The sequence below is a fragment of the Vanessa atalanta genome, chromosome 8, assembly GCF_905147765.1.
Source record: "Vanessa atalanta chromosome 8, ilVanAtal1.2, whole genome shotgun sequence".
NCBI lineage: Eukaryota > Metazoa > Arthropoda > Insecta > Lepidoptera > Nymphalidae > Vanessa > Vanessa atalanta.
In genome coordinates this window covers 3,400,596-3,423,861 of record NC_061878.1, presented here as the reverse complement: position 1 = coordinate 3,423,861, position 23,266 = coordinate 3,400,596, and the positions used below count along the sequence as shown (strand labels likewise).

General features: G+C 32.4%; 3 protein-coding genes across 3 annotated transcripts; 2 read left to right on the top strand and 1 right to left on the bottom strand.

Annotated features, from left to right (window-relative positions):
- Positions 1–1,058: 1,058 nt before the first annotated feature.
- LOC125065800 (dihydropyrimidine dehydrogenase [NADP(+)]) lies at positions 1,059–14,252 on the top strand. Its single transcript, XM_047673631.1, has 22 exons — positions 1,059–1,217; positions 3,849–3,959; positions 4,146–4,316; positions 4,776–4,937; positions 5,406–5,593; positions 5,896–6,022; positions 6,516–6,666; positions 6,833–7,002; positions 7,368–7,445; positions 7,917–8,049; positions 8,577–8,764; positions 9,452–9,658; positions 10,028–10,192; positions 10,467–10,619; positions 11,188–11,308; positions 11,670–11,753; positions 12,105–12,283; positions 12,475–12,651; positions 12,735–12,974; positions 13,585–13,649; positions 13,834–13,926; positions 14,018–14,252. The coding sequence occupies exons 1-22, from the start codon at positions 1,179–1,181 to the stop codon at positions 14,106–14,108; spliced, it is 3,093 nt and encodes a 1,030-aa protein (XP_047529587.1). The 5' UTR covers positions 1,059–1,178; the 3' UTR covers positions 14,109–14,252.
- Positions 14,146–16,686, bottom strand: LOC125065803 (alpha-(1,3)-fucosyltransferase 10). Its single transcript, XM_047673635.1, has 2 exons — positions 15,859–16,686; positions 14,146–15,591 (listed from the first exon to the last, which is right to left on the bottom strand). Exon 2 carries the CDS (start codon positions 15,500–15,502, stop codon positions 14,180–14,182), a length of 1,323 nt encoding a protein of 440 aa, XP_047529591.1. The 5' UTR covers positions 15,503–15,591; positions 15,859–16,686; the 3' UTR covers positions 14,146–14,179.
- Positions 16,687–18,209: 1,523 nt separating this feature from the next.
- On the top strand, positions 18,210–23,266 carry LOC125065802 (DNA-directed RNA polymerase III subunit RPC5). Its single transcript, XM_047673634.1, has 8 exons — positions 18,210–18,346; positions 18,454–18,672; positions 18,758–18,920; positions 19,446–19,561; positions 20,401–20,541; positions 20,655–20,823; positions 21,027–21,223; positions 21,611–23,266. The coding sequence occupies exons 1-8, from the start codon at positions 18,317–18,319 to the stop codon at positions 22,046–22,048; spliced, it is 1,473 nt and encodes a 490-aa protein (XP_047529590.1). The 5' UTR covers positions 18,210–18,316; the 3' UTR covers positions 22,049–23,266.

The following is a 23,266-nucleotide window of genomic DNA, read 5'->3' as shown; positions in this document are numbered from 1 at the left end:
TCCAATCTTTTGCACTATAATTCTCTGTAGGGTATGATCGCAGTATGATTGGGTATGCTGAGGTATGATCGCCGTAAATCGGTCAGCAAAACATTTCAACTAATTGAGTTCGTTTTTTCAGAATGTATGTGTGTTCGTTTCGTTTACGCTGTTGCAAAAAAAATTTGACAAAGCACAATACCTATACAAAATATTCTTTGTTATTGAAGTTTTTTTTTTGACTACATAATTATTTAATATTACATATTCCGCATCGAAATAAAAATATCGCTTATCGTAATTTCAAATATAACCCTTGACATTTGTATGTAATATTTATATATTATACACCAGGTTTCACATTTAAAGATATAAAATACCTTTAGGTAATACATTTATAACATGTTCGTCCTCATATTGACAGTTTAAACGATGTATTAACCTCATTAACAGAAAGTCTCGTCTAGCCATACCGACAACCTCAAACATACTCCTCTACTCTCACTTTTCGTTCCAACTGGCAACTGACAATTAATGAAAATCAACTACGAACATCATTGTTGATAAAATATAATTGATATCCTGGAATATAATAAACACGCCCATAATGATAAGGAGTTGGATTACCGTTAAGAAAGTTTTCTTATATATTTTTACAAAACAAAATTTACAAAATTCGACTGTATTTGATGATTCCAACCCTTTTTACATGATCACATTTACTTAATCAGGTAGGTACATGTATGAAAATATGATATACCTTATGACTCTAGACAATTTCGCAGCCAAGCCAAATTAAAAAAGATGTTTTTGTTGTAAATCCCAAATCAAATTTACTTTTAATTGCAGGTATAGAATATCTATAAACAAAGTCGAAGAAATGATGACTTCTCATCCTATAAACACCTGTGTACTACAGGTTAATATATATTTTTTTACAATTCTCAAACGCTGAGTCAATTATTATTCCTTCTTACGATAAGACAAAACTATAGTAACATTGTAATAAATACGTAAAATAAATCACTCAATTGAGAATGGTCGAGCTAGAACAAAGATATGAACTTGAAACGTTGAAATTCGAGTCAGTCGTGAGTGTAGCGCTGCCAGTGAGCAGTCCACTGCGCCTACGTATTTCGTGCAAAAATTGACAAACGTTATTCGAACTTCTTGTAATATTTATAAAGTTTATTTTCGATATGGCGAAACTTTTAAGTCGAGAACTACCGGACATCGAGGTCAGTATGTATATTTTATATGTCAAAAGCGAATATTTACGATACAATTGACATAGAATCTCAAAGATAATTCATTTGGTGCGTGTGTTGCAATAGACCTTGGAATAAGCCTATAAATAAAAACATTTCGGTATTAAAGTTTACCCATCACTTCAAATTAAGATTAGATATTTAAGTTGATAAGTTGTATACTATATGTACTTAAAATAATAAAATATTGTATTATTTACAAGACGTAAAATATAATTAAATCATTTCATTATATTTTATTTATCATCATCATGTAAATTTAGATATTTATTATAGTGTTGCATTATGTTTACTAATGTTATCACTAAAAACTTCAAAATTTGTGAATCAAATTTATTAGATATTTCCTATTTGTCTTCTGTAATAAGTACCTATATACGCGAGACATTGGCAGAATATTTTGCGCTAAATTATAAATTTGCGTTGATAAAAGCTACAGAAAAAAAATAAGGTAACCATAAACTTTAAAAAACGAGTCAACAGTCATAATATGATGACTCCATGAAAAACACTTACCCAACTCTTATTTGATGGACACAAAAGTCAGTCAGTCTTGTATGAGATATACGAGATTGACTAATAATCTTTGAACGTATTAATTACTTTTGAGTATTTGTCACAGACTACTCTACCCATACATACCATTTTGTTGTATTGATCTTATCAAACTCGATATGAGCCCATAGACAATTACTATTTTTTAACTATTTAAGCATATTACTAATTGAGCGGGTATTTTTCATATGATTATTTATGTTTGCAGTAAGTACAAATTAGTAGAACGATATGTTTATGCGACTTAATAAGACAACAATTAAATATGTTCATAGAGAGATACATTATTGTTTTTACATTAACAATGATACATTTAATATCTCTTATCTAAGACCTTTGACATTTAAGAGATTCACTGTTTAGATAGTTCGAATTGTATAATAACATTTTAGTTAATTTCTTATGAAATATAAACAATATTATTCGTTCATTATTATGAATATTATGTAATTGTAATTTCTTTGTTTTGTTATTGTATGATTCAAACAATAGATACTTAACAAAAGACACATCACTTTTTGACGTTCAAAACACATTATGTATTGTTTTTTTTTGTTTTTTGTATAGATTATAATTTAAAAAAATATTCTAGTTTTCAAAACATTGACACTTTTGTAATATCCAACATGAAAAAAATATATAAAATTAAAACAATACATTTAGTTTTTTAAGAGCGACTATAATATTACGCGAGCGTGCATCTGACACAATATCATAGACAAAAAACGATATCATTATTATATGCTTTTTAGCTTAAGTTGCATGTTATCGAATAAGTTACTTAGTTAAGCATAAATATGATAAAGTCGGTATATCAAGAAGTAGGGCATTTGAATGCTATACGGATATAATATTTGTTAAATGAACTCTAAAACTAATTAAGATTTCGGCTTAAATATTAAGATTGTAAATGATTTCCACGTCGAAATTATTTCATGATGAAATAATAGCTTATGTACGCTGAAGTAGATTATTGCTATATTATCCTTTCAGTGTAGATTTTGAAGTCTATTATTATATTTCAATGTCTGATGCTTATTTTGAATAAGTAATGACTTCCAAAATGAAGACGAATCTAACGTTTCCGGGAATTTTATTACGAAATGTAAATTTGTTGAAATGTCCCAAGATTATTTATTATGTGTAAGCTCAATCTATCTTGTCGTACTGTTAACCTGTTTACGGTTTGATTCTATTAAAACTTCTTATCATATTGAGTTTGTGTTATAAGCCTTTTCATTCCCTAACTGTTTAATTATACATCCTTTATCTGTCAAGTGCTAACTGCTTGATAACACTTCTGTTGTAGAATATAATATCAATAAATATTACCCTAATAATTCTTAATAGACCTTCCATAAAAACTTTGATTGGAAAGCGTGTAGGAATATGATAAGAAATACTATAAACTTACAAGTATACATACAAGGCGATCACAATCAATGTACGCAAAAAAATGATGATGACGGAAAGGCTCTGTTTTGTAAATTGGAAAAGTGATTATTCTGGTTAATACTTCACTTTCGATTTTGCCGATGCTGTTTTTCACTTCCATTTGCAAAAAAGGAAGTGACAGACACACAAACACATATAGCTTCTTCCAATGGAAGTAGAAAAAAATAATAATCATTAGACTTATCTACGTAAGGTATTTCATGCGATTTGCTAATAACTCAACTATATTGTGCACTATAGCTGGGAGTTTATAGTTAATATATGCGTATTTATAATACTACTCTATTACGCTTAAGTACTTATTTCAACTTTAATTTTACTTCCAAAATCCCGATATCAATTTTGTCGGCGTTCAAAACGGTATTGTTTTCGCAAATCCATAGATACCTCTGAATACCATAGATTAATCAAGCTCTCGACCAATGATATCGCGTCAATTTGCTGTCGAATGTTGTTTATTTGACTTTTTTGCTCTTATGGTTGGAATAAAGTTTATATTTGTTTTCTTTTTTATTGAAGATCATAGATAGGGTCTTTAATAACTGCAATACAAGATTTCCTAAATAAATGAATTTAATTTTCGAATTTCAGAATCTTTTAAAACTAAACCCAACGGTCAAACCTTATAGCAACTTGGTACCGTCGGTTCAAACCAAGAAAAACAAACAACATTGGAAAAGGAATGAAGACCGCAAGTGTAACGTAAGTATTAGTAATCGTAACATTATATTATTTTAGTTCTTTTTTTCTAACAAGTATCGCGCAAGGTCGAATTTTGTAAATAAAACGTGCAAAATGATATATTTATTCCTACTGGTGTTATATACTCTAAAAAATAAAAAATCATTTAAGGCATTCATTAAATTCTTACGTAATTTATATTATTAGAGCTGCCCAACACTGGAAAAAAACTTTGATGATATCAAGCATACCACACTGTCTGAACGCGGGGCGCTGAAGGAGGCCGCCAGATGCCTCAAGTGCGCAGACGCACCGTGTCAGAAGTCCTGCCCAACTCAAATCGACGTCAAAAGCTTCATTACTAGTATTGCAAATAAAGTAAGTCACAAAGTAGAAGTAATTTTAAATAAGATATTTATAGAGCATGTTAAAAAAAGGAAACAAATAATAGTTGTACCTTTTATTAATTTTTTTAATCCGTTGAATATACTACGATTTAACGAAGTAGTATTAAAGCAGTCTTAAGCAACACAAGCGCCAGGGGGCAAGAAGTGTTCTGGTGGTCAACGGTTAGAAAAATATAAAAATCATAGACACAAAATTAAGAGAGCTTGGGGCGCATCACCGATTTTCAATCATCGACGAGGCGTTTTTCAAAGCGCGGCGCTCGGCTTCGTATTAAAAGCTCATTTTTGTGGTACTTAAATTTTAGATATAATACCTAAATATTTAGTACCAAAATTGATTTATGATAAATAATAACAACGTAAGCTATGTTATTAATGTACCATTATAACATATTACACTTTTTTAAAAAACACGTTACATTATTTACAGAATTATTATGGAGCTGCTAAAGCAATCCTGTCCGACAACCCTCTAGGCCTCACCTGCGGTATGGTATGTCCGACTAGCGACCTTTGCGTAGGTGGTTGCAACCTACATGCTAGCGAGGAAGGAGCTATCAATATTGGCGGTTTGCAACATTTTGCTGTTGACGTAAGTTTTTTTTAGGAAAGTATTTATTCGATTGGAAAATACGGTTGTGTTGCAACATACAGCCATGTTTTAAGAAAACTTGGTAGTGCCTACTCGGTTCTTTGATTACGTGAACTCAGATTAAGATCCACGTGTTTAAAAACGGAGCCATCTTGGCTTCGAAGTCAAGTGTTAAGCTATGAATATAATTAATGAGTTTGAAATTATGAAATACCTAGTTTTCTATAGAGATCATAATTATTAGTTAACTATAGAAATTATTACAATATTATCAGGGTTTATTCGCGACTTACCTTCTTTTAACAACCTAATATTGAAAGATATAATAAAAAATATGAAATAATTATATTTGAATTAAAAAAATATGTATATACTTATATACAATCGTTTTTTTGTGTCTTTACCTATAAAAGTATGTAAGGATTTAGTATAAACACATACTGAGATTTTTTTTTAATGAATTTATAGATTTTTATGAGGATGGGCATCCATCAAACCCTCGACCCTAAAACGAAGCCGTTACCTAAGGGTGGGGATCAAAAGATCGCGCTGATTGGCGGAGGACCTGCCAGTCTGAGTTGTGCGTGCTTCTTGGCACGTCTTGGGTATAAGAATATAACAGTCTACGAAAAGGAGAGATTTTTAGGGGGACTTAGGTAGATTATTAAATTTTAATTACTATAAGTTAGAAGTATTTTTGTCTTACTTATTCAATTATAATGTATGAAACTGCCTACTTATACTTAGTATTAAAAAAACACTTTGTTGCTGCCGCACATTATTGGCAAACACATAGTCGAACATATTTAGCATACTACGAACAACGTAGAAAACAGGTAACCCGCGAGTCATATGGTAATTTACAAAATAAAATTATAATGATCTTAGCACCGTGATATATTTCATATTTTTAATTTCACTCCGATTTGACTTAACTAATTTATATTTTTTGTTTCAGTTCGTCCGAGATACCTCAATACCGCCTGCCATACGATGTGGTACAATTCGAGATTGACCTTATAAAAAACTTGGGGGTTAATTTTGTAACTGGTAGAAGCCTTTCTTCCAAAGATATAACGGTTGATGTACGTTAATCACACCTTTTACTAAATTAATTTAAAAAAAAAAGTAAATCTAGTTGATACTAGTTACCCATGTAGGTCAATAACACTCATTAGTTAATAAATATATAAGCCCAAAGGTTGCTTTGTTATGTCAATATAATCATTAGCCAAAGGAACCTAAATAGAGCCTTCCCCTGTTGCCACTTTATATTTGATCACTTATTTTATTATTTCGGTAGCCCATTTGCGCGTTTGCCTACCTTGTAGTAAAAAAAAAACAAAAATGACTATTGTTTCAAAAATGTTACTAATATTAAAACCTGACGACGTATTTCGTATTCGTATGTTATATCTTCACAAAAGGAAAATTAGCAACTTAACGTAATTAACATAATTGTTGGTGACTTTTTGTATAATTTCGAAAACATGTTCAAAGAACTTTAACTTAATGTTATAAGCGAAAAACTATTATTAAGTTGAAATAAAAATATTTATAAATAGTTTTTATTTTTAGGGTCTAATAAAAGATGGTCACTCCGCTGTTTTTCTGGGTATCGGTCTACCAGAACCTAAGAGCATTCCAATCTTCAAAGATCTCACAACGGATATGGGATTTTATACCAGTAAAGATTTCTTACCGCTCGTTTCAAAAGGAAGCAAAAGAGGTTTGTTAAAACGAACTCATGTTAGTACGATTTCTTTTCTACAATATATAATATAATATGAACTGCAGTATTTTATTTTTTATTTATATATATATATATATATGCATAAAAATAACAATAGCTCAAACTTAAAATAAAATTGCAATGTATACCAATGTGTGTGTAGGCATGTGTGCCTGTAAGTCCGCCCTGCCAGAGCTGTACGGCAACGTGATAGTCCTGGGAGCGGGAGACACCGCCTTCGACTGCGCGACGTCCGCCCTGCGCTGCGGCGCGAGGCGAGTGTTCGTCGTGTTCCGGAAGGGCTTCACTAACATCAGGGCTGTCCCGGAAGAGGTATACCTTCTTTAAATAAATTATTAAATAAAATAAAGGTAAAATAATATATTACCGTTTTCACTTACTATGAATCGAGGAGTGATCGGTATTATTCGAGAAGATTGCCATTCTCGTTATCATGTCAGTAGGCGTCGTGATTTCGGTTGAATAAATGAAACCAAAACAGTTATTAGATAATTGGAATAACAATAATAACAAAGTAATGATTGAGGGCACATTACTGATACATTTTGATAGATTACTTCTTTTTCTCTTTTACTTTTTTATGTTATGTATTTTTTTTGTGTACGAAGTTAAATTATTCTCAACATACAAATTAATTTTACACTTAAATATCTAAACTATTATAATTATTATTACAGGTTGACCTCGCTAAAGATGAAAAATGTGAATTCGTGCCGTTCATGTCTCCACAGGAAGTTATTGTGCGAGACGGAAAGGTACAGACAGAAGAAAAAAATTAATTTTAATTATTATAGATATATATGAAATATAACATATCGTAGAGAGCAAATAGTAATATTTTGTGGAACGTCTGACATTATTGTAATTGTTAGGAGTTAAATATTGTGTTGTACGCTTTATATTTTTATACGTTGTTGCGATATATGATTTTCAACCTATTTTACTACAAAATGGGTAGATTCCTAACCATGCTTACTAGCATTCCACCTAACAACGGCTTCATGAGCTTTCCATATGTACGTACGTTCCGCACAGTAGCTACAAATTTCCAAACTTAAGGCAGCTATTGATAACATTGACTTCACAATAAAACAATTTTTCAATTCCAGGGATGTCAAACGAAACAGTTTAACACAAATACCAAACTAATAGATGTTAAAAGACATATGTGTCATAATATGATTTGTATTTTAAATTCTGATTTATCATATTCATATTTATTACAGATTGTTGCTCTTAAAATGTGTCGCACGGAGCAATTAGAAGACGGTGAATGGATTGAGGACCCGGACCAAGTTATGCAGTTAAAAGCCAATTTCATAATATCAGCCTTCGGATCCGGCCTTTACGATAATGAAGGTAACTATAGGTATATTTTTATGTAACTAAATTAATTCGAGATTTTTCACCAATTTCATTTGGTGGTAGGGCTTTGTGCAAGCCCCTCTGTGTAGGTACCACCCACTCATCAGATATTCTACCGCCAAGCAGCAGTATTCAGTATTGTTGTGTTCCGGTTTGAAGGGTGAGTGAGCCAGTGTAACTACAGGCACAAGGGATATAACATCTTAGTTCCCAAGGTTGCTGGCGCATTGGTGATGAAAGGAATGGTTAAGATTTCTTACAGTGCCATTGTCTATGGGCGGTGGTGACCACTTACCGTCAGTTGGCCCGTTTGCTCGTCCGCCTACCGATACCATAAGAAAAAAACGAAAACTTTTATAATACGATAACTTCAGCGTGATAATAAATCATATAGGCCTATATGTTGTGTTGCGTCTATGATGTGTATTCCTACAAATATTTCACACACGATAATTATTTTCTTCGAACATAATGTATCCTTCGAACCGTTTTTTTTTTTACTAAGTTATTATATATTTTAGTAAAAGAAGCTATGGCGAGTGTGAAGCTAAACCGTTGGGGGCTACCAGAAGTGCACGAAACAACTATGCAGAGTGTCAGCAATCCTCAAGTGTTCGTCGGCGGAGATCTCGCTGGTGTCGCGGAAACCACGGTCGAGTCTGTTAACGATGGAAAAACTGCCGCTTGGTTTATGCATTGTTATTTACAGGTCAGTATTAAGAGGATTTATTATGATACGATACGATAAAACGGCAACAGTTTCAGCCAACATTTACATGATTTTTAATATATGCGTCATACCAAAATACAGATCTACAAAAATACAACGTATTTATATCGATAATATAACTAGTCAGTGGATGGTACCGTATGAAGGTTAGTAGGAGGAGATAAAACGGTTCACGGACCTCGTTTTAAATCAAATGCTGGATATGTCTTTGGAATTCATATAACGTTCTTTGGAAAGGAAATCACTAAATAAAAACGTATCTCTCGTATGGGTAGCCCGCGAAACTTCGCGTTTATTCAACAGATTTCGAAACCTATCACAAATTTTGTTGTGATTTAATTTCACTGTAAACTGACGACGTCTGTTCGCACATGTTTTTACACCGCTATAGCGGCGCTCTCTACCCGGCCAGTAACTTTTTTCCGCTCTGTAATAATTACATTAATTATTTGTTAAATCGTAACTATATAGTAAATTGCAATCAAGAATCCTCTTTAATTTCACATCATCACATCACATCTGCGGTTGGAGCTCTTCAAAATAAAACCATAACCGATCTTCTACGTGCAGCGATCGTTCCATAAACACTGGTACAAAAATCGGCTTACGCTATTAATATATAAGAAGATTACTTTTTACTCACTTTATATTATTAAACTATTTCAGGGTATTCCATACGATTCTCCAGTCGAACTGCCCAAGTTCCACTGCCCCATAGACGAGGTAGATCTATCGGTAGAGGTGTGCGGCATTCGGTTCGAGAACCCGTTCGGTTTGGCGAGTGCCCCTCCCACAACCAGCTCCGCCATGATCCGACGAGCTTTCGAACAGGGCTGGGGCTTCGTTGTTACGAAGACATTTGGACTTGATAAGGTTTATATTTAGTTTCAAAGTTTATTTACGTTAAAAACATAAAGAATCGTATATTAAAATTTATTGTATTTCTAATGTCAAATACGCATGAACACACGTAAAAGTGAGGGGGCTGGTACCCTATTCCTAGATTACAGGAACATATTTTTAAATTCAGAAGTTAAAAACGAGATTACAATGTGTTTGTACATATTAATATATACATACAACTACAGTTATTCATCCTCCTAGCAAATCAATGCCTCGGATAATCAGCAATAACATCTTGACTTGGTCCGAATTCTCGTATCAATTAAAATATATATATCCGCTTAAAATATTCGTCGTTGGAATAGAAGACGTTATGTAGCTTTGCGAGTGTATCTCCAGGACCTGGTGACCAACGTGTCCCCGCGCATCGTGCGCGGCGTGACGTCGGGCGAGACCTTCGGGCCGGGACAGGGCTCGTTCCTCAACATCGAGCTCATCTCGGAGAAGTGCGCCGCCTACTGGTGCCAGAGTATAACGGAGTTGAAACGAGATTTCCCGACGAAGGTGAGCCGCTTAGTGTGTAGGCGACTGTTACTTGTACGAAATAAGTAACTTTTTATTACTTTTTTGGCACAAACAAAAATGCATAATAGTATTTGATTTCCTGGAAATACTTGATTATCTTAAATAGTTTTGAGATATTATTTTACGAAAAATTTATAATTTTTACTTAAATACTTTACGTTAAATCAATCGCAGGGATGCAACGATTTAGGTTGGGCATGCATTGTTGATGCATCAAACGTAATGGAATATACTTATGTTACTCTTGTTTTAGGTGGTTATAGCATCAATAATGTGCTCGTATAACGAGGCTGACTGGACGGAGCTGTCTCAGAGAGCGGAGGCGTCGGGCGCAGACGCGTTGGAGCTCAACCTGTCGTGTCCACACGGAATGGGAGAGTCCGGGATGGGGCTCGCTTGTGGACAGGTATTATTACGATAATTTCACATTGGAGATATATTTTATGTAGCCGAACAGCTATGAATAATGTGTTTAGTTGTAATAGTCTGTAAATACCCTACTAAGCTCTCCAATCCTTGGTCAGAAAGTGACTAAGTGGTACAGAACTTCATCTGGGTATAGACAGGTTACTCGCAACGTTTAAATTTATCGCTGAGCACAAGTATAATTTCATAATCAAGCATGTGAAAACTCATTGAAATATATGTTATATGTTTAAGATATTGCTAAGTTTGTTATCATTAAATAGTTTCTATAAGTAATGCGAATTTGTAAGGAATTTATATTAAAATAATAAATTATTATCTTTAAAATATTCTGTAGTTTCGTCTTAAGATAAATATAACGAGCTCTTTAACAAATTCCAAAGATAGGTACTAAGGAAAATATTTGCGTATATAAATATCAATGATAAGACTTTTGTAATAATTATTTTTTATGAGACTACATTATTGAATATTATTTATAAAATTGTTTGGAATAAGTATTTGTCTCATGAGTATTAAGTTTAAGATTCATTTTTATTTTTCAATAGGACCCAGTGTTAGTCAAAGGAATATCTCAATGGGTGCGGAAGGCAATAAAGATTCCCTTCTTCGTAAAGCTGACGCCAAATATCACCGATATCGTAGGAATTGCGAAGGCAGCTTATGAAGGTATGCACACTTGAACTCGTTAACATAGAACACTTTAAATAGCTATAGATAGTAGAAATAAAAACTCATTTATATATTTCAAAATACCTCGAAAATATTAACGAATATTATTATTTTTTAATTCACGAGTTTTAATTTCACAAAGGGTCATCTGTCACAAGCATCTGAACTGACTGAACTCATAAACGGCTGGACCGATTTCGATTAAATTTTTCGTGTGTATTTGAGTGGATATCTGAGGTTGGTTTAGATTAATTAAGAAATAAAATTCTTATTTCAATATATATAAATATTGCGGAATATTTGTGCGAAGACTTAAATAATAATAATTATTATAAGCTGTATAAATTTCATTGAAAAGGTGGAGCGAGCGGCGTGTCAGCTATTAACACTGTTTCGGGTTTGATGTCTATAAGAGCGGATGCGACGCCATGGCCGAAAGTTGGTAAGATAATTAATATTAAAAAACTACATGGAATATTGTATCAATCAATGTTTTACAAACTAAGCCATTTAAGCGGAGTGTATATTACCTACATACCTAATACTTATACTTTTTAATAAATATAATTATTAGCTAAATAATTGACCTATGCTCATCTATAAATCGCTGTTATTATATTCATTCATGTGTTATTAAAAAGCTTTTTACCGCTAAAATCACAGAAAATTTATCATTAATTAGGCATCAATATTAAGGATAAATGTATTATAATTCTGGAATTTGAAAAGTGATACTAAAAATAGTCTGTAAATATGTATGGGGTACACGTTACCGATATGTTTTTATTAATAGGTCGCGAAAAAAACACGACTTATGGCGGCGTGTCCGGTAACGCCACCCGCCCCATGGGGCTGCGCGCCGTGTCCGCCATCGCCAACAAGCTGCCCGCCTTCCCCATACTGGGCATCGGCGGCATCGACTCCGCAGACTCCGCCTTGCAATTTATTATGTGCGGAGCGCCTGTTGTTCAGGTCGGCGTCGCTTTTATCGACAAATATAAATATATAAAAGAATAAAATGTAAAACATTCAGCATCTACATCGTGAAATGTAATCACAATCAAATCTTTAAAAAAAAAGACTTGTTTATAGTCACATCAAACATTTTGTTTTTCTTTATTTCATTTTATCTTAAAATTTAATATTTTGACTATTTTTTATAGATCTGTAGCGCGGTTCAAAATCAAGACTTTACATTGGTAGAAGATTATATAACAGGTCTCAAAGCTCTTTTATATCTACGTTCTCAAGGCCTAACCGGTTGGACCGGTCAGTCTCCTCCAACCCCTAAACATCAGAAAGGCAAACCGGTTCAGACTCTGTATGATGATAATGGCAAGGTAATTAAGGACCTTTTACATTGGATTCCAATCCAAAAATAAACGGCATGTATGTACATTAAATAATGTTATGTTTATTTTAGGTGTTGGCCCATTTTGGTCCATATAATAGAAAACGTGAAGAATTACTTCATAACATTAGACTCAGTTCTGATATATTGGGTGAAAATGAGATCGATTGTCCATTAGCTAAGAAGGATATTATTGTCAATGGAAATGTCAATGTGCCTCGAATTCAGGACATTGTGGGTGAAGCATTACCAAGGATTGGCACGTATAAACATTTGGACAACACGAAGCAAGTTGTGGCTCTAATTGATGATGTAAGTCAAATTCTTTTATAAGGCTTGTCCATAAACAAAACATTTATAAATGGCGGATAATACTTGTCTTATGACATATAGACCTGTAATCAAATTACGTTCATAATATATTTGTACGGCTTAAACTTCTTTTTGTCTTTTGAAAAGTATTTTATAACATTAAGAAATTGATCTTGCGTCAATAAGCTAAATTGTTTTGGTTTTTACGTGAAAACAGTTTAAACAAATTGCATTGTAACCGTAAAAAGTGCATCGGAATTGCCAGTAGTCAAATAGAACAGAATACTACCGCCATAATTAGTATTGTTGTGTTCCGGTTTGAAGGGTGAGTGAGCTAGAGTAATTACAGGCACAAGAGACATAACACCTTAGCTCCCAAGGTTGGCGGCGCATTGTTGATGAAACATTCCTTATGTTTAATATTTCTTACTGCTCGTTTATGAGGGGTGGTGACCACTTACCATCAGATGGCCCATCCGCCTATTTAAATCATAAAAAAATAATTGTATAACATATCTTTTTACGATATAACTCAAATTCTTACAAACTTTTGTATTGTTTTGTTTTCATTGAGTCATTTTGAATTTCTTTATATATTTGTTTTTTTCAGGATATGTGTATAAATTGCGGTAAATGCTATATGGCCTGTGCAGACTCAGGGTACCAAGCTATCGAGTAAGTATTATTATAAATGTTTCGAATCTTAGTAATGTACTATAGTGGTTTATTAACATTTATGGAAATGAAATCATTTAAAAAAAGTATGTTTTAAAATGGCTTTAAACATGTAACATCTAAAAGAATTAATTTCAATTAAGTATGGTAGTTTTACGTTTACGAAATATTATCGTTTTTCTAGATTCGATCCAGAAACGCACATACCACACGTAACGGACGACTGCACGGGGTGTACCTTGTGCCTATCAGTTTGTCCTATCATAGATTGCATATCGTAAGTTATTATAAATATTATTTTTTTAATAAATAATTGTTTTAAGTTTTCGTCAAATATATTTTTAGCGTTATTATCTTTTTCTTTTTAGGATGGTGCCGAAACAAATACCTCACATCATCAAACGAGGCTTGCATTATCAAGTTCACCCGGTTTCGCCATTGGGATCCGTGTGTCAATAAAACAATATATATGGTAAAAATGTATTCAAATATAAAAATATATTTCTATGAAGTAACAAATATATATATTTTCATTTTAAATTCGCAACTTTGTCGTAAATATCATCTGCCCTTTTCTTAGCCATTTCCCATGAATAAACCCAGTCATTAGAAGGATTTACCTGCAATGTCAGTGCCGAGATTGGCTTAGGGCAGTTATAATGTTTTTTACTCACTACGCGTTTAACTTGCATCCCTACATTATTGTCGTGAAGTTTCTCACAAATAAAACATTCAAACTTTGAAGCTACTTCTAGAGAATCTCTTTGATATTGTCTCGTTTTAAATTCATCTATCAGTCTTTTATTCGTTATTTCTTCTTTTGTCTTATGTGTTAAGTATTCTTCGTACAAATTGTCATTATTTAAAAGCTTTTTTAGGTGATCACTCATCCTTTTTGGTGTTGGAAAATCCTCTAATAAAATTGCTGATTTGTTGTTTGGTAACCAGTCTCTTATTGTTGTTGATCCAAAATAAATCGGCACGGTACCAATTTTAATAGCCCGCCAAAACTTTTCAGTTACATAATCCTCGCAAACACCGTTTTCTATGGCCAGAACAAATTTGTATCTTGAAATATAATTAAGAAAATCATCATCATTTAAATTATTTAAATAATCTTCTTGGAATTTCATCGGCATTTCTTTATTATTCAGGCAAGCGCCATAAGAGTCAATCTCGATAAACTTCATTAGTTCCTTTACGTAAGTGTCTCTTTCTGTAGCCGTTTCACAGTCAGATTGAAGATACAATATGGGCGATAGTTCGTTCATCAATTTTGTTTTAACTCTAGTTGGTTTAAAATATTTTGTACTCGTTATGTCTTGTAATGATTCTAAATACTGCAAAGGAAATGGAATGTCGCTGTACCGACTAAATGTTGCAGAATAATTAAATAGACTTAATATTTTTTCGTGCAACAACTCTTCAACATTTCTTGGTGATTCCTCATGATACAGGCCCCATAATATTTTATTTGGATTCCTTGGTAATGGTAGATCATCAAACTTGATGTTACTTGCGTAAAATAAATACGCATTGACATTGAAAATTTCATTATAATTTTTGTCTTTTATAAAATCACACTTTATGTTGTTTGGACAATGTATTGTTTCTGAGGTTCCAGGAAATCCTGAAGTCCACCACATTATCACTGGGTTATCACCATATTTAATAACTTTCGTTTCTCCATTGATCCAAGTCCAGATAAGTAAGATTGTCAAAGATATCGCACTAATCCATGCAACTTCATTCAATGTCACTTTAAATATCCTTTTAGATATTTTCGTCCATATTTTAAAAACACGGCACATTTTTAGGTAATAATATTTATATAAAAACTGTTTTTCTATCATTTGTTTATCTTGTTCATTAGGAATAATTCCACATTATTGAACACATCACATAACCATTTATCACAGGAAGTCATGATAGAGCATTGTTACTGTTTAAATAACATGTTACAAATAAATATTAAAAATTAAAATAAAAGATAAACCGCTCAGAATTATTATTTTAATAACTATCATAGAGTTATTCCTCTCTCTTTGTACATATAATAACCATCCATACAAAAAGCTATTATCAAATCTAAATAAAACAATCCATAAATTGCTCCAACAATTTTGCCAGAAATTAAAAGGTTTATTAACGCCAATATTGTCAAAGTAAGTTCTATTATTATGTAATAAAATTCAGCTTCATATTGAACCTGATCAACAACATATAGCACCATTAAAAACATGGACAGCATTAGGGTCGGAGCAGCGACCACACATTGCCAAATATCCACCGGCTCCACAATATGGGGAATTATATTCAGAAGAAGTGCGACTACCTAAAAGTAAGAGGCTCTTGTAGTTAAAAAGTATTATAAGAATAAATTTTGCCAGTTATGTTTTTTTAACAAATCTTTGCCTAAAAACCTACACCTTTTAATAACAATTAAATTAGAACAATAAAATAATAGAATGTTCATAATTAATTTATTAAACAAAATCAGTCATCATTATCACCAAACAATATGCATCCTCTTTCTCTAATAACATAATAATTGTCTATACAGAGTGCTATTAAGAGGTGGCAATAAAATAGTCCATACAATTTCCCTGCGGGTTCGGTTTGCAAAAATACTAGGAGAAAAGCAGCAATATTCAAAAATGTCTGTGTTACTAAGTAAAGTTGCTCAGCCAAGTTATGCACTTGGTCCACTAAATAGAGTACTATAAACATAACAGACATGATGAGTGTTGGGGCAACAGCCAGACAGTGCATGATTCCAGCATCGTTCAATACAAACGGAATTATCATGAGAAGCAATGACATTACCTAAAAGTAAACGAGATTCTATAATTTAGTAATGGAAATAACTATATACAGTGGGATCTGTTCTCGTATTTTTTTACAAATTTAAAAAATTGTACATTAGAATAGTAAAAGATACTCAGTTCATCTTAACAAAAAATGAATGAGTATTCAGATATAACAATAAATATATATATATTCATAATTAAATCATAACTAATTAATATTCTTATAACTTTTGTCGTGTATTTGTAAGTTGTAACTGTCAATGTCAATAAAAGTTAAGAGGTATATTGTATAAGTATATAGCAAATATAAGTAATATAGATAATAAAGTTATTTATTATATCAGTTCGTTTAGTAATTATTGAAATTATTAATAGTACTCGATTTTTTAATTGATTATTCGTCATGTTTGGTGTACGAGATGTTTTTTTTCCTTATTGTGGATATTTTTTTGTTATAATATAAACGTCGTGAACGAAAATAAAACAATAATGAATAAAAAAGATTATCTATTTGACTAACTGTCGTATTATTTTAGATATCTATTTATAAAAATTATCTTACACAAACCATTAAGCACAACTAAATGTGCAACCTCTTTCATTTGCAATTAAAAATAGGTCAAGGGATAGAGCTGTTAATAATGCAAAATAAAAAACACCATATATTAACCATAACCAAACTCTTACAAGGTTTAAGAGGAAACATTGAATAAACGCTCCAAAAGTGAATAAAATTTGGAAAAATAAATACATTTTCTCCATGAATAATGGCACCTTCCTGCGTAAATACAATATTATGAATAAAAATGAAATCACTAAAGTAGGGCCTGTTGATATGCAGTACATGTGACCTTGAGGCTTAGGAATTACCATAGGTAATAAGGTAATTACTAGCGAAATAACCTATAAAAATAATTCCAGATCTAAATATTTTTTTATATGAAATTTAATTATATACATTCAATATTTGCAATGTAATAAATACTTACAAACTCAACTAGTTTCATCAAAAATATATTGTATCTGATTAACTCACTCCATTTTTTGTCAACAGGGACGGAATCTGTAAGAAAAGTACAAATACTTGAATAATATAATTATTATTCAAGGGATAAACCAATTATATTTTTCGTTATAGATAATTTATGTCTTTTTAAGTCAAATATTGTGAATGCTGAAAGTTAATAACAAGAAATGTATTATTGACTGTTATGAAACAAACTTTACCATTTATTATCATATCAGACATTTTGATCAAGTTTTAATAATATTTTGTTAATATTATTTTATTTAAATTATTATATTCATAATGAATAACTGTTATTATTTGGTAAGTATTTTTCTTATTTAATATTGCAATAGTAAACACTATGTAGGTTATGCTCCAATATTCAATGTAATAATATATAATTCAATGTAATGCGCACGAACGTGAAACGAAAGTCAAGAAGTTTGCCTTTCAAAATGTCATATTTTATTCTTCTTTGTTATATTTTATGCACAATGAGGTCTATATAGTCAATTGAAATTGAATGCATTGTTTTTTAACGTATGTTGGAATTTTCTTAAAATTTTGGAGGTAAACTGTATATTATAAAAAATATTCATCTATGATGAAACACATAGTTTTTTAAGCTACCATAGTCGACTTAATGTGATTTGTTTGGTAATGATTGTCGTTTTTTTGATTTTATAAATTACAATACTATCCTAGCCGTCAAATGTCAAATTGTCAATTGAATTATGACAGTCAAACTTCAAAGGTGTAAGTTGTGTGGTGTGAAGTCTAGTAACTTATTATTGTAAGTTTTATACTGGTATGATTAAGTTAGTTAGTATAATTTAAATACACACAAGATGGAAGAAGACGATCCTGTTGTACAAGAGGTAATTATGTCGCTAATTTCACTTGACAACGTGTTTTTAAAATAAGGTTATGTTTACCACGAAAAATCAAGCGATTCCGAGTTAATTTTGACTTATTTTTTGCATAGATACCAGTCTTTCTATCACAAGCTTTATCGGAGCACCTGTATATATACCAGTATCCCGTGAGACCAGCCAATAGGGACTGGAGAGATGTCAAAGTTACTAATGCTTCAGTTAAACCCAAAAACCAACTTGTTAGAATGGAGATCGGACTGAACACATACAGTGATAAATATTGTGCTTCTAAAGGTGAACAAATTGCTCTCAATACTGATGGATCTCAGGTATGTACTTATTGCATCATTTTTTATAGTATAGTAGTACTAGGATGGTTTTTTTGCTGAGGTTGATATAATGTATACATTTTAGGAATCAAGATATATTAAAGACAAAGAACGGGAAAGGTCACAATACTTTAGGAACGGCATTATGGATAAGATAGTCTATGAGAGCAGTAAACCTTGTACTGAAACTCAGCACTATGCTGTTGCTTTATTACAAGACAAGGAATTACACTGTACACCTATTAAAGGTATTTTTATTTTTCTTAATTTCATCTTTATTTCTGTAATATGAAAATTCATGCTTGTCATTAAAAAGTCTAAATATAGAGCTGGTAAAGTTGGGAATAATTGTTACTTGTACTATGAAAAGTGCCACCTCTCTTAGTATAATTATTATTAATATCTTTGTAGTAGTTGTTCCATTTGGGAATAATAAAAAAAGTGTCTTCATTTAAAATAGTATAGATATTGCTTATAATTTTGTTACTAACAGTATTTAAAACGGGATATTTACCATGTTTTTTATTTTTATTTGTTGGAGCTCGATATTTCAACATTATCTACGAATGTCTTGTTCACGAGAACGAGAACTGTTAGTAACAAAATTATAAGTTGTTCACGAGAACAAGACATTCGTAGATAATGTCGAAATATCGAGCTCCAACAGATAAAAATAAAAAACATGGTAAATATCCCGTTTTAAATACTGTTAGTAATAAAAATAACCATGTTAATTTAAAATCTTATATAATTTTGTTGTTATATTTTTTTAGGTATATTACAACTAAGGCCATCCTATTCTTATTACGATAAACAAGATAAGAGAAAAGTTGACAAGAGTAAGGATGAAAACTCTGATGATGAGGAAAAGGAACCTGAACCACAACAGGTATTTATGAAATTTACTTCATATATTGTATTATATATTATATTGTAGGTATTTTTCTATTAAGAAATCTTAAAACTTATTGTATAAAATTTTATTACACAAAGCAATATGAGAAACTCATTTCTTGAGTTAAATTTTTAAATTTTAACAGATCAAACAATCATCCTGACATTTTGCATATACATTGACTGAGGAAAACATAGGGTATCATTAACTTTCCCTCCCCTTCAAAGTGGGTGGAAGCATATTATAATATAAATATATACACATTTATATTATAATATGCTATGTTAATGTTTATTAAATGATGTGCTTGATATTTTCAAGTATAAGGCTGTAAATCTCAAATATATCATAATAGTTTTTGACAGTGGTTTTGCCTGCGTTGGATGGGTTGATAGGGGTCTGATTCGGTTATAGGTTTAAGTATAAAGAAGTAGCCCCTCCTTGGGATTACATACTTGCTATAATGCCAAATGTCATCTAATTCTTTCAGTTATTTGGCCGTGAAAGAGCAAAAGATAGAGTAACTTTCACATTCATATTATTAGTAAATATATACAGAGTGTAACATAAAGTAACCTTTATTTGCTTAAACATTAAATTATTCAAAAATACATTCAGCTTCAGATACGCAATAATTGTTAGTAGTGGCTATTTTTATAGGCTATAAAAGTCTAGCAGTTGACAAAGTAAATATGTACAGTCAAAAGACTGTGCAAAATTAAATGAGTGTGGTGAAAACCCGAATATAATATTTAAATGTTTTACCATACATACTAACTGTTAAACAATTTACTGGTTATGTTTTTTTAAATTAAAACTGACATTCTTTACAGGTAACAGTGAAATTTGCGAGAGTAGAAACAGATGTGGCAAAAAAAGCACGAGAAAAGTCTTATGAGTCCATCTCTCAGCGTATAGCAGATGAGCCCTGGTATGACGCCATGTGGAAGCATTCTGATACAGACCATGCTGATGTATGTATTGTTACTACTTTGGTTCAGAAAACTATTTCTATGTTACTCAACTAACAATTGTAAGTGTGCATGAATTTTAAATAAAAATTTAGTTCAGAATCTTCCTCTTTCAGCTAGAGCGTATGAAGCTATTCAGTGCAACAGTGCAAGATGGGTCCTCTCTAACTCTTGGTCCAGCGGAGTACATAAGCACATTGGTTCCTCAGCATAATGACGAAGCAGAAATGGCTCCACCGAAAAAATTGACATTGCAGGATCAAATAAAAGAAATACTGATCAATGGTGAGTCAATATATGTAATACATAAGTAGCAGCCTGGGGTGACTGGAGCCTGGCAACCCGATGTCAAGTGGTCACCAGTGGTTTGGTGGTAGCATACCTGATGAGTGGGTGGTATCTACCCAGACGAGCTCGCACAAAGCCTTGCAACCGAGTAGATGAAGCAGAACCAAGTAGGAGAATTGTAATAATACGCCGTTTTCCAGCAAAACTGATGACTTTCAACGAGCTGCTGAAACTCGCCCGCTCGGAGGACGGGCAAGTGAGCGAGGCGGCGCTGCTGACGGCGCTGGGCGGCGCGGCGTGCTGCGTGCGCGGCGTGTGGGCGCCGCGCTCGCAGGAGCTCTACGTGCGCGCCGCGCCCGCGCCGCCGCGCCTCATGTGCGCCGCGCGCGACCACGTCGTGAGTCTCGCCGAGCCATTGTTGCAGTCACACAGAGACGCAATTTTTGCTAATTTATTATTTTAAATTCAGTACATACTAGTTGTCGACCGCGGCTTGCTAGTAGCCTATGGCCTTCTTTGTAGTTCAAGCTTGCTTCATACCAAATTTCATCAAATTCTTTCGGTGGTTTGGCCGTGAAAGATCAACAGACACACAGAGTTACTCTCGCATTTATAATATTAGTATAGATTAAATTAAAGTAATATTGTACTATTGTTACTATTTGATTATTGTACTATAATAGATAATGTATATTTATTGTATCAATAACAGTAGTTAAATAAAATAAGCACTTGTTTTTTTATGATGTTTAATCGTATAGATAATTATTATTTCTTGTTTCAGCTTTACCTCTTCACCCAGCACGCATATGTGGATCGACGTAAAATAACAGCAGCGGTTCGTTTGCCTCCACAAGAAGTTTTAGAAATATTACGTTCGGTTGCCAAGTATAACCCAAGGACCGGGTGGGAACTTCTGCTGCCCCCGGACACAGCTTTCGAAGCAAAATATCCAGACGTTGTCCAAAGGCAGAACTTATATTGGGAAGCGCGTCAACGCCAGTTCAACGAAATGCTGATTGGTGAAAATGTGCCCAAACGTCAGAGGAAGAAGTCTCAGAGGGATTCAGTGAGTTCGGACACGATGATGAGTCCTAAACCGCGTAATAATAGTGTTAGTGAAGAAGACAGTGATCGGAAACGACATAAAAACAAATCGGCTACCGGAAGTGGTAAACGGACTAGAAATATTAGCTCCAGTAGTGGTCACGATGCAACGTGAGTGATCATTTTAGTTAGGTTATCAAATTATCTCTACAATCTTGTATCTTCCTATTGCTTTTACTGCCATATGAACTGAATTTTAGATGTACGTTCCGGAACAGTGGTTTAAATTTTATATCATAGCATTACTTTTTTTAATTCTTTCATGAATAGCATATTTATAGATTGGTATGTGTTAGAAATTATTGTTCGGGCTCATTGGGACTAAGTGAAGTAATCTTAAATAATTCCATGCTATGCAGCACCCTTAGGTTAAGGGTGCATATTTGAAATTGAACATGTATCATAGTTTCTTAAATTTCGTGAAAGTGAGAGTCATATACTTTGACATAGTTGTTAACAGCCCACTTTTTTGAGGCATCTGAACATATCGGTAAATTCCGATATGCTCAATGTTTTCGGGTCTTTGACGCACAAAGATAAAAATATCATTATGTACAATTAGAAATCTATCTAATCTGCTTTTAAAGTTTCTTTCTGAAAAAAATCTGAACCACATTATTTTTATAAATATTACCTAAATAAATTAAAATCTGGTTGATTAAGTTACCAATTTAATCTCTAACACAATCGGCTTAGCTCAAGTGTAGGGTTGTATAGATCTATTCAGTAACGAATGCGCGCCCCTTGTTAAACTACTAACATTTGAAAACAAAGGTAATTTTAATATCTAATTTGTATTATTTTATGTGCTGGTTTTACTCATATATTATTCGTCTTACGCACACTAAGACATTATGTAAGCGCGATCGTCATCCATACTGATGCTCATAGTTTATCGAGGAGGGTGGGGGGTCAACTGCGTGAATGAACAGATCTATAATCTATGTACATTTTGAGACATTTCACTGTCACTTCTACCATAAAGCTAAACCACTGTTAACGGAATGATCATTTTAGTTTTATCAATTAGAATAAACTTTTTTATTAAAACAAAATCCTCATCAGAATAAGACTTTAAATTATAACTTTCATAAATGAAATTTCCGAGTTATCATAAATTTACGATAAAGTTCCTTTAAATTTATATGCAGTTATTAAATGCGAGAATATGGTAAAAATTCATTGTTTGTTCTCATGTTAACATGTGTTTTTAATCAAACATTTCCAAGGATTTTTCTGATTTGTAATAAAAAAACATTTATAGCATAATTATGAAAAGTTTTGCCTGCCTAAAGGTAGGAATTATTATTGTATTATTAATAAATTATATAAA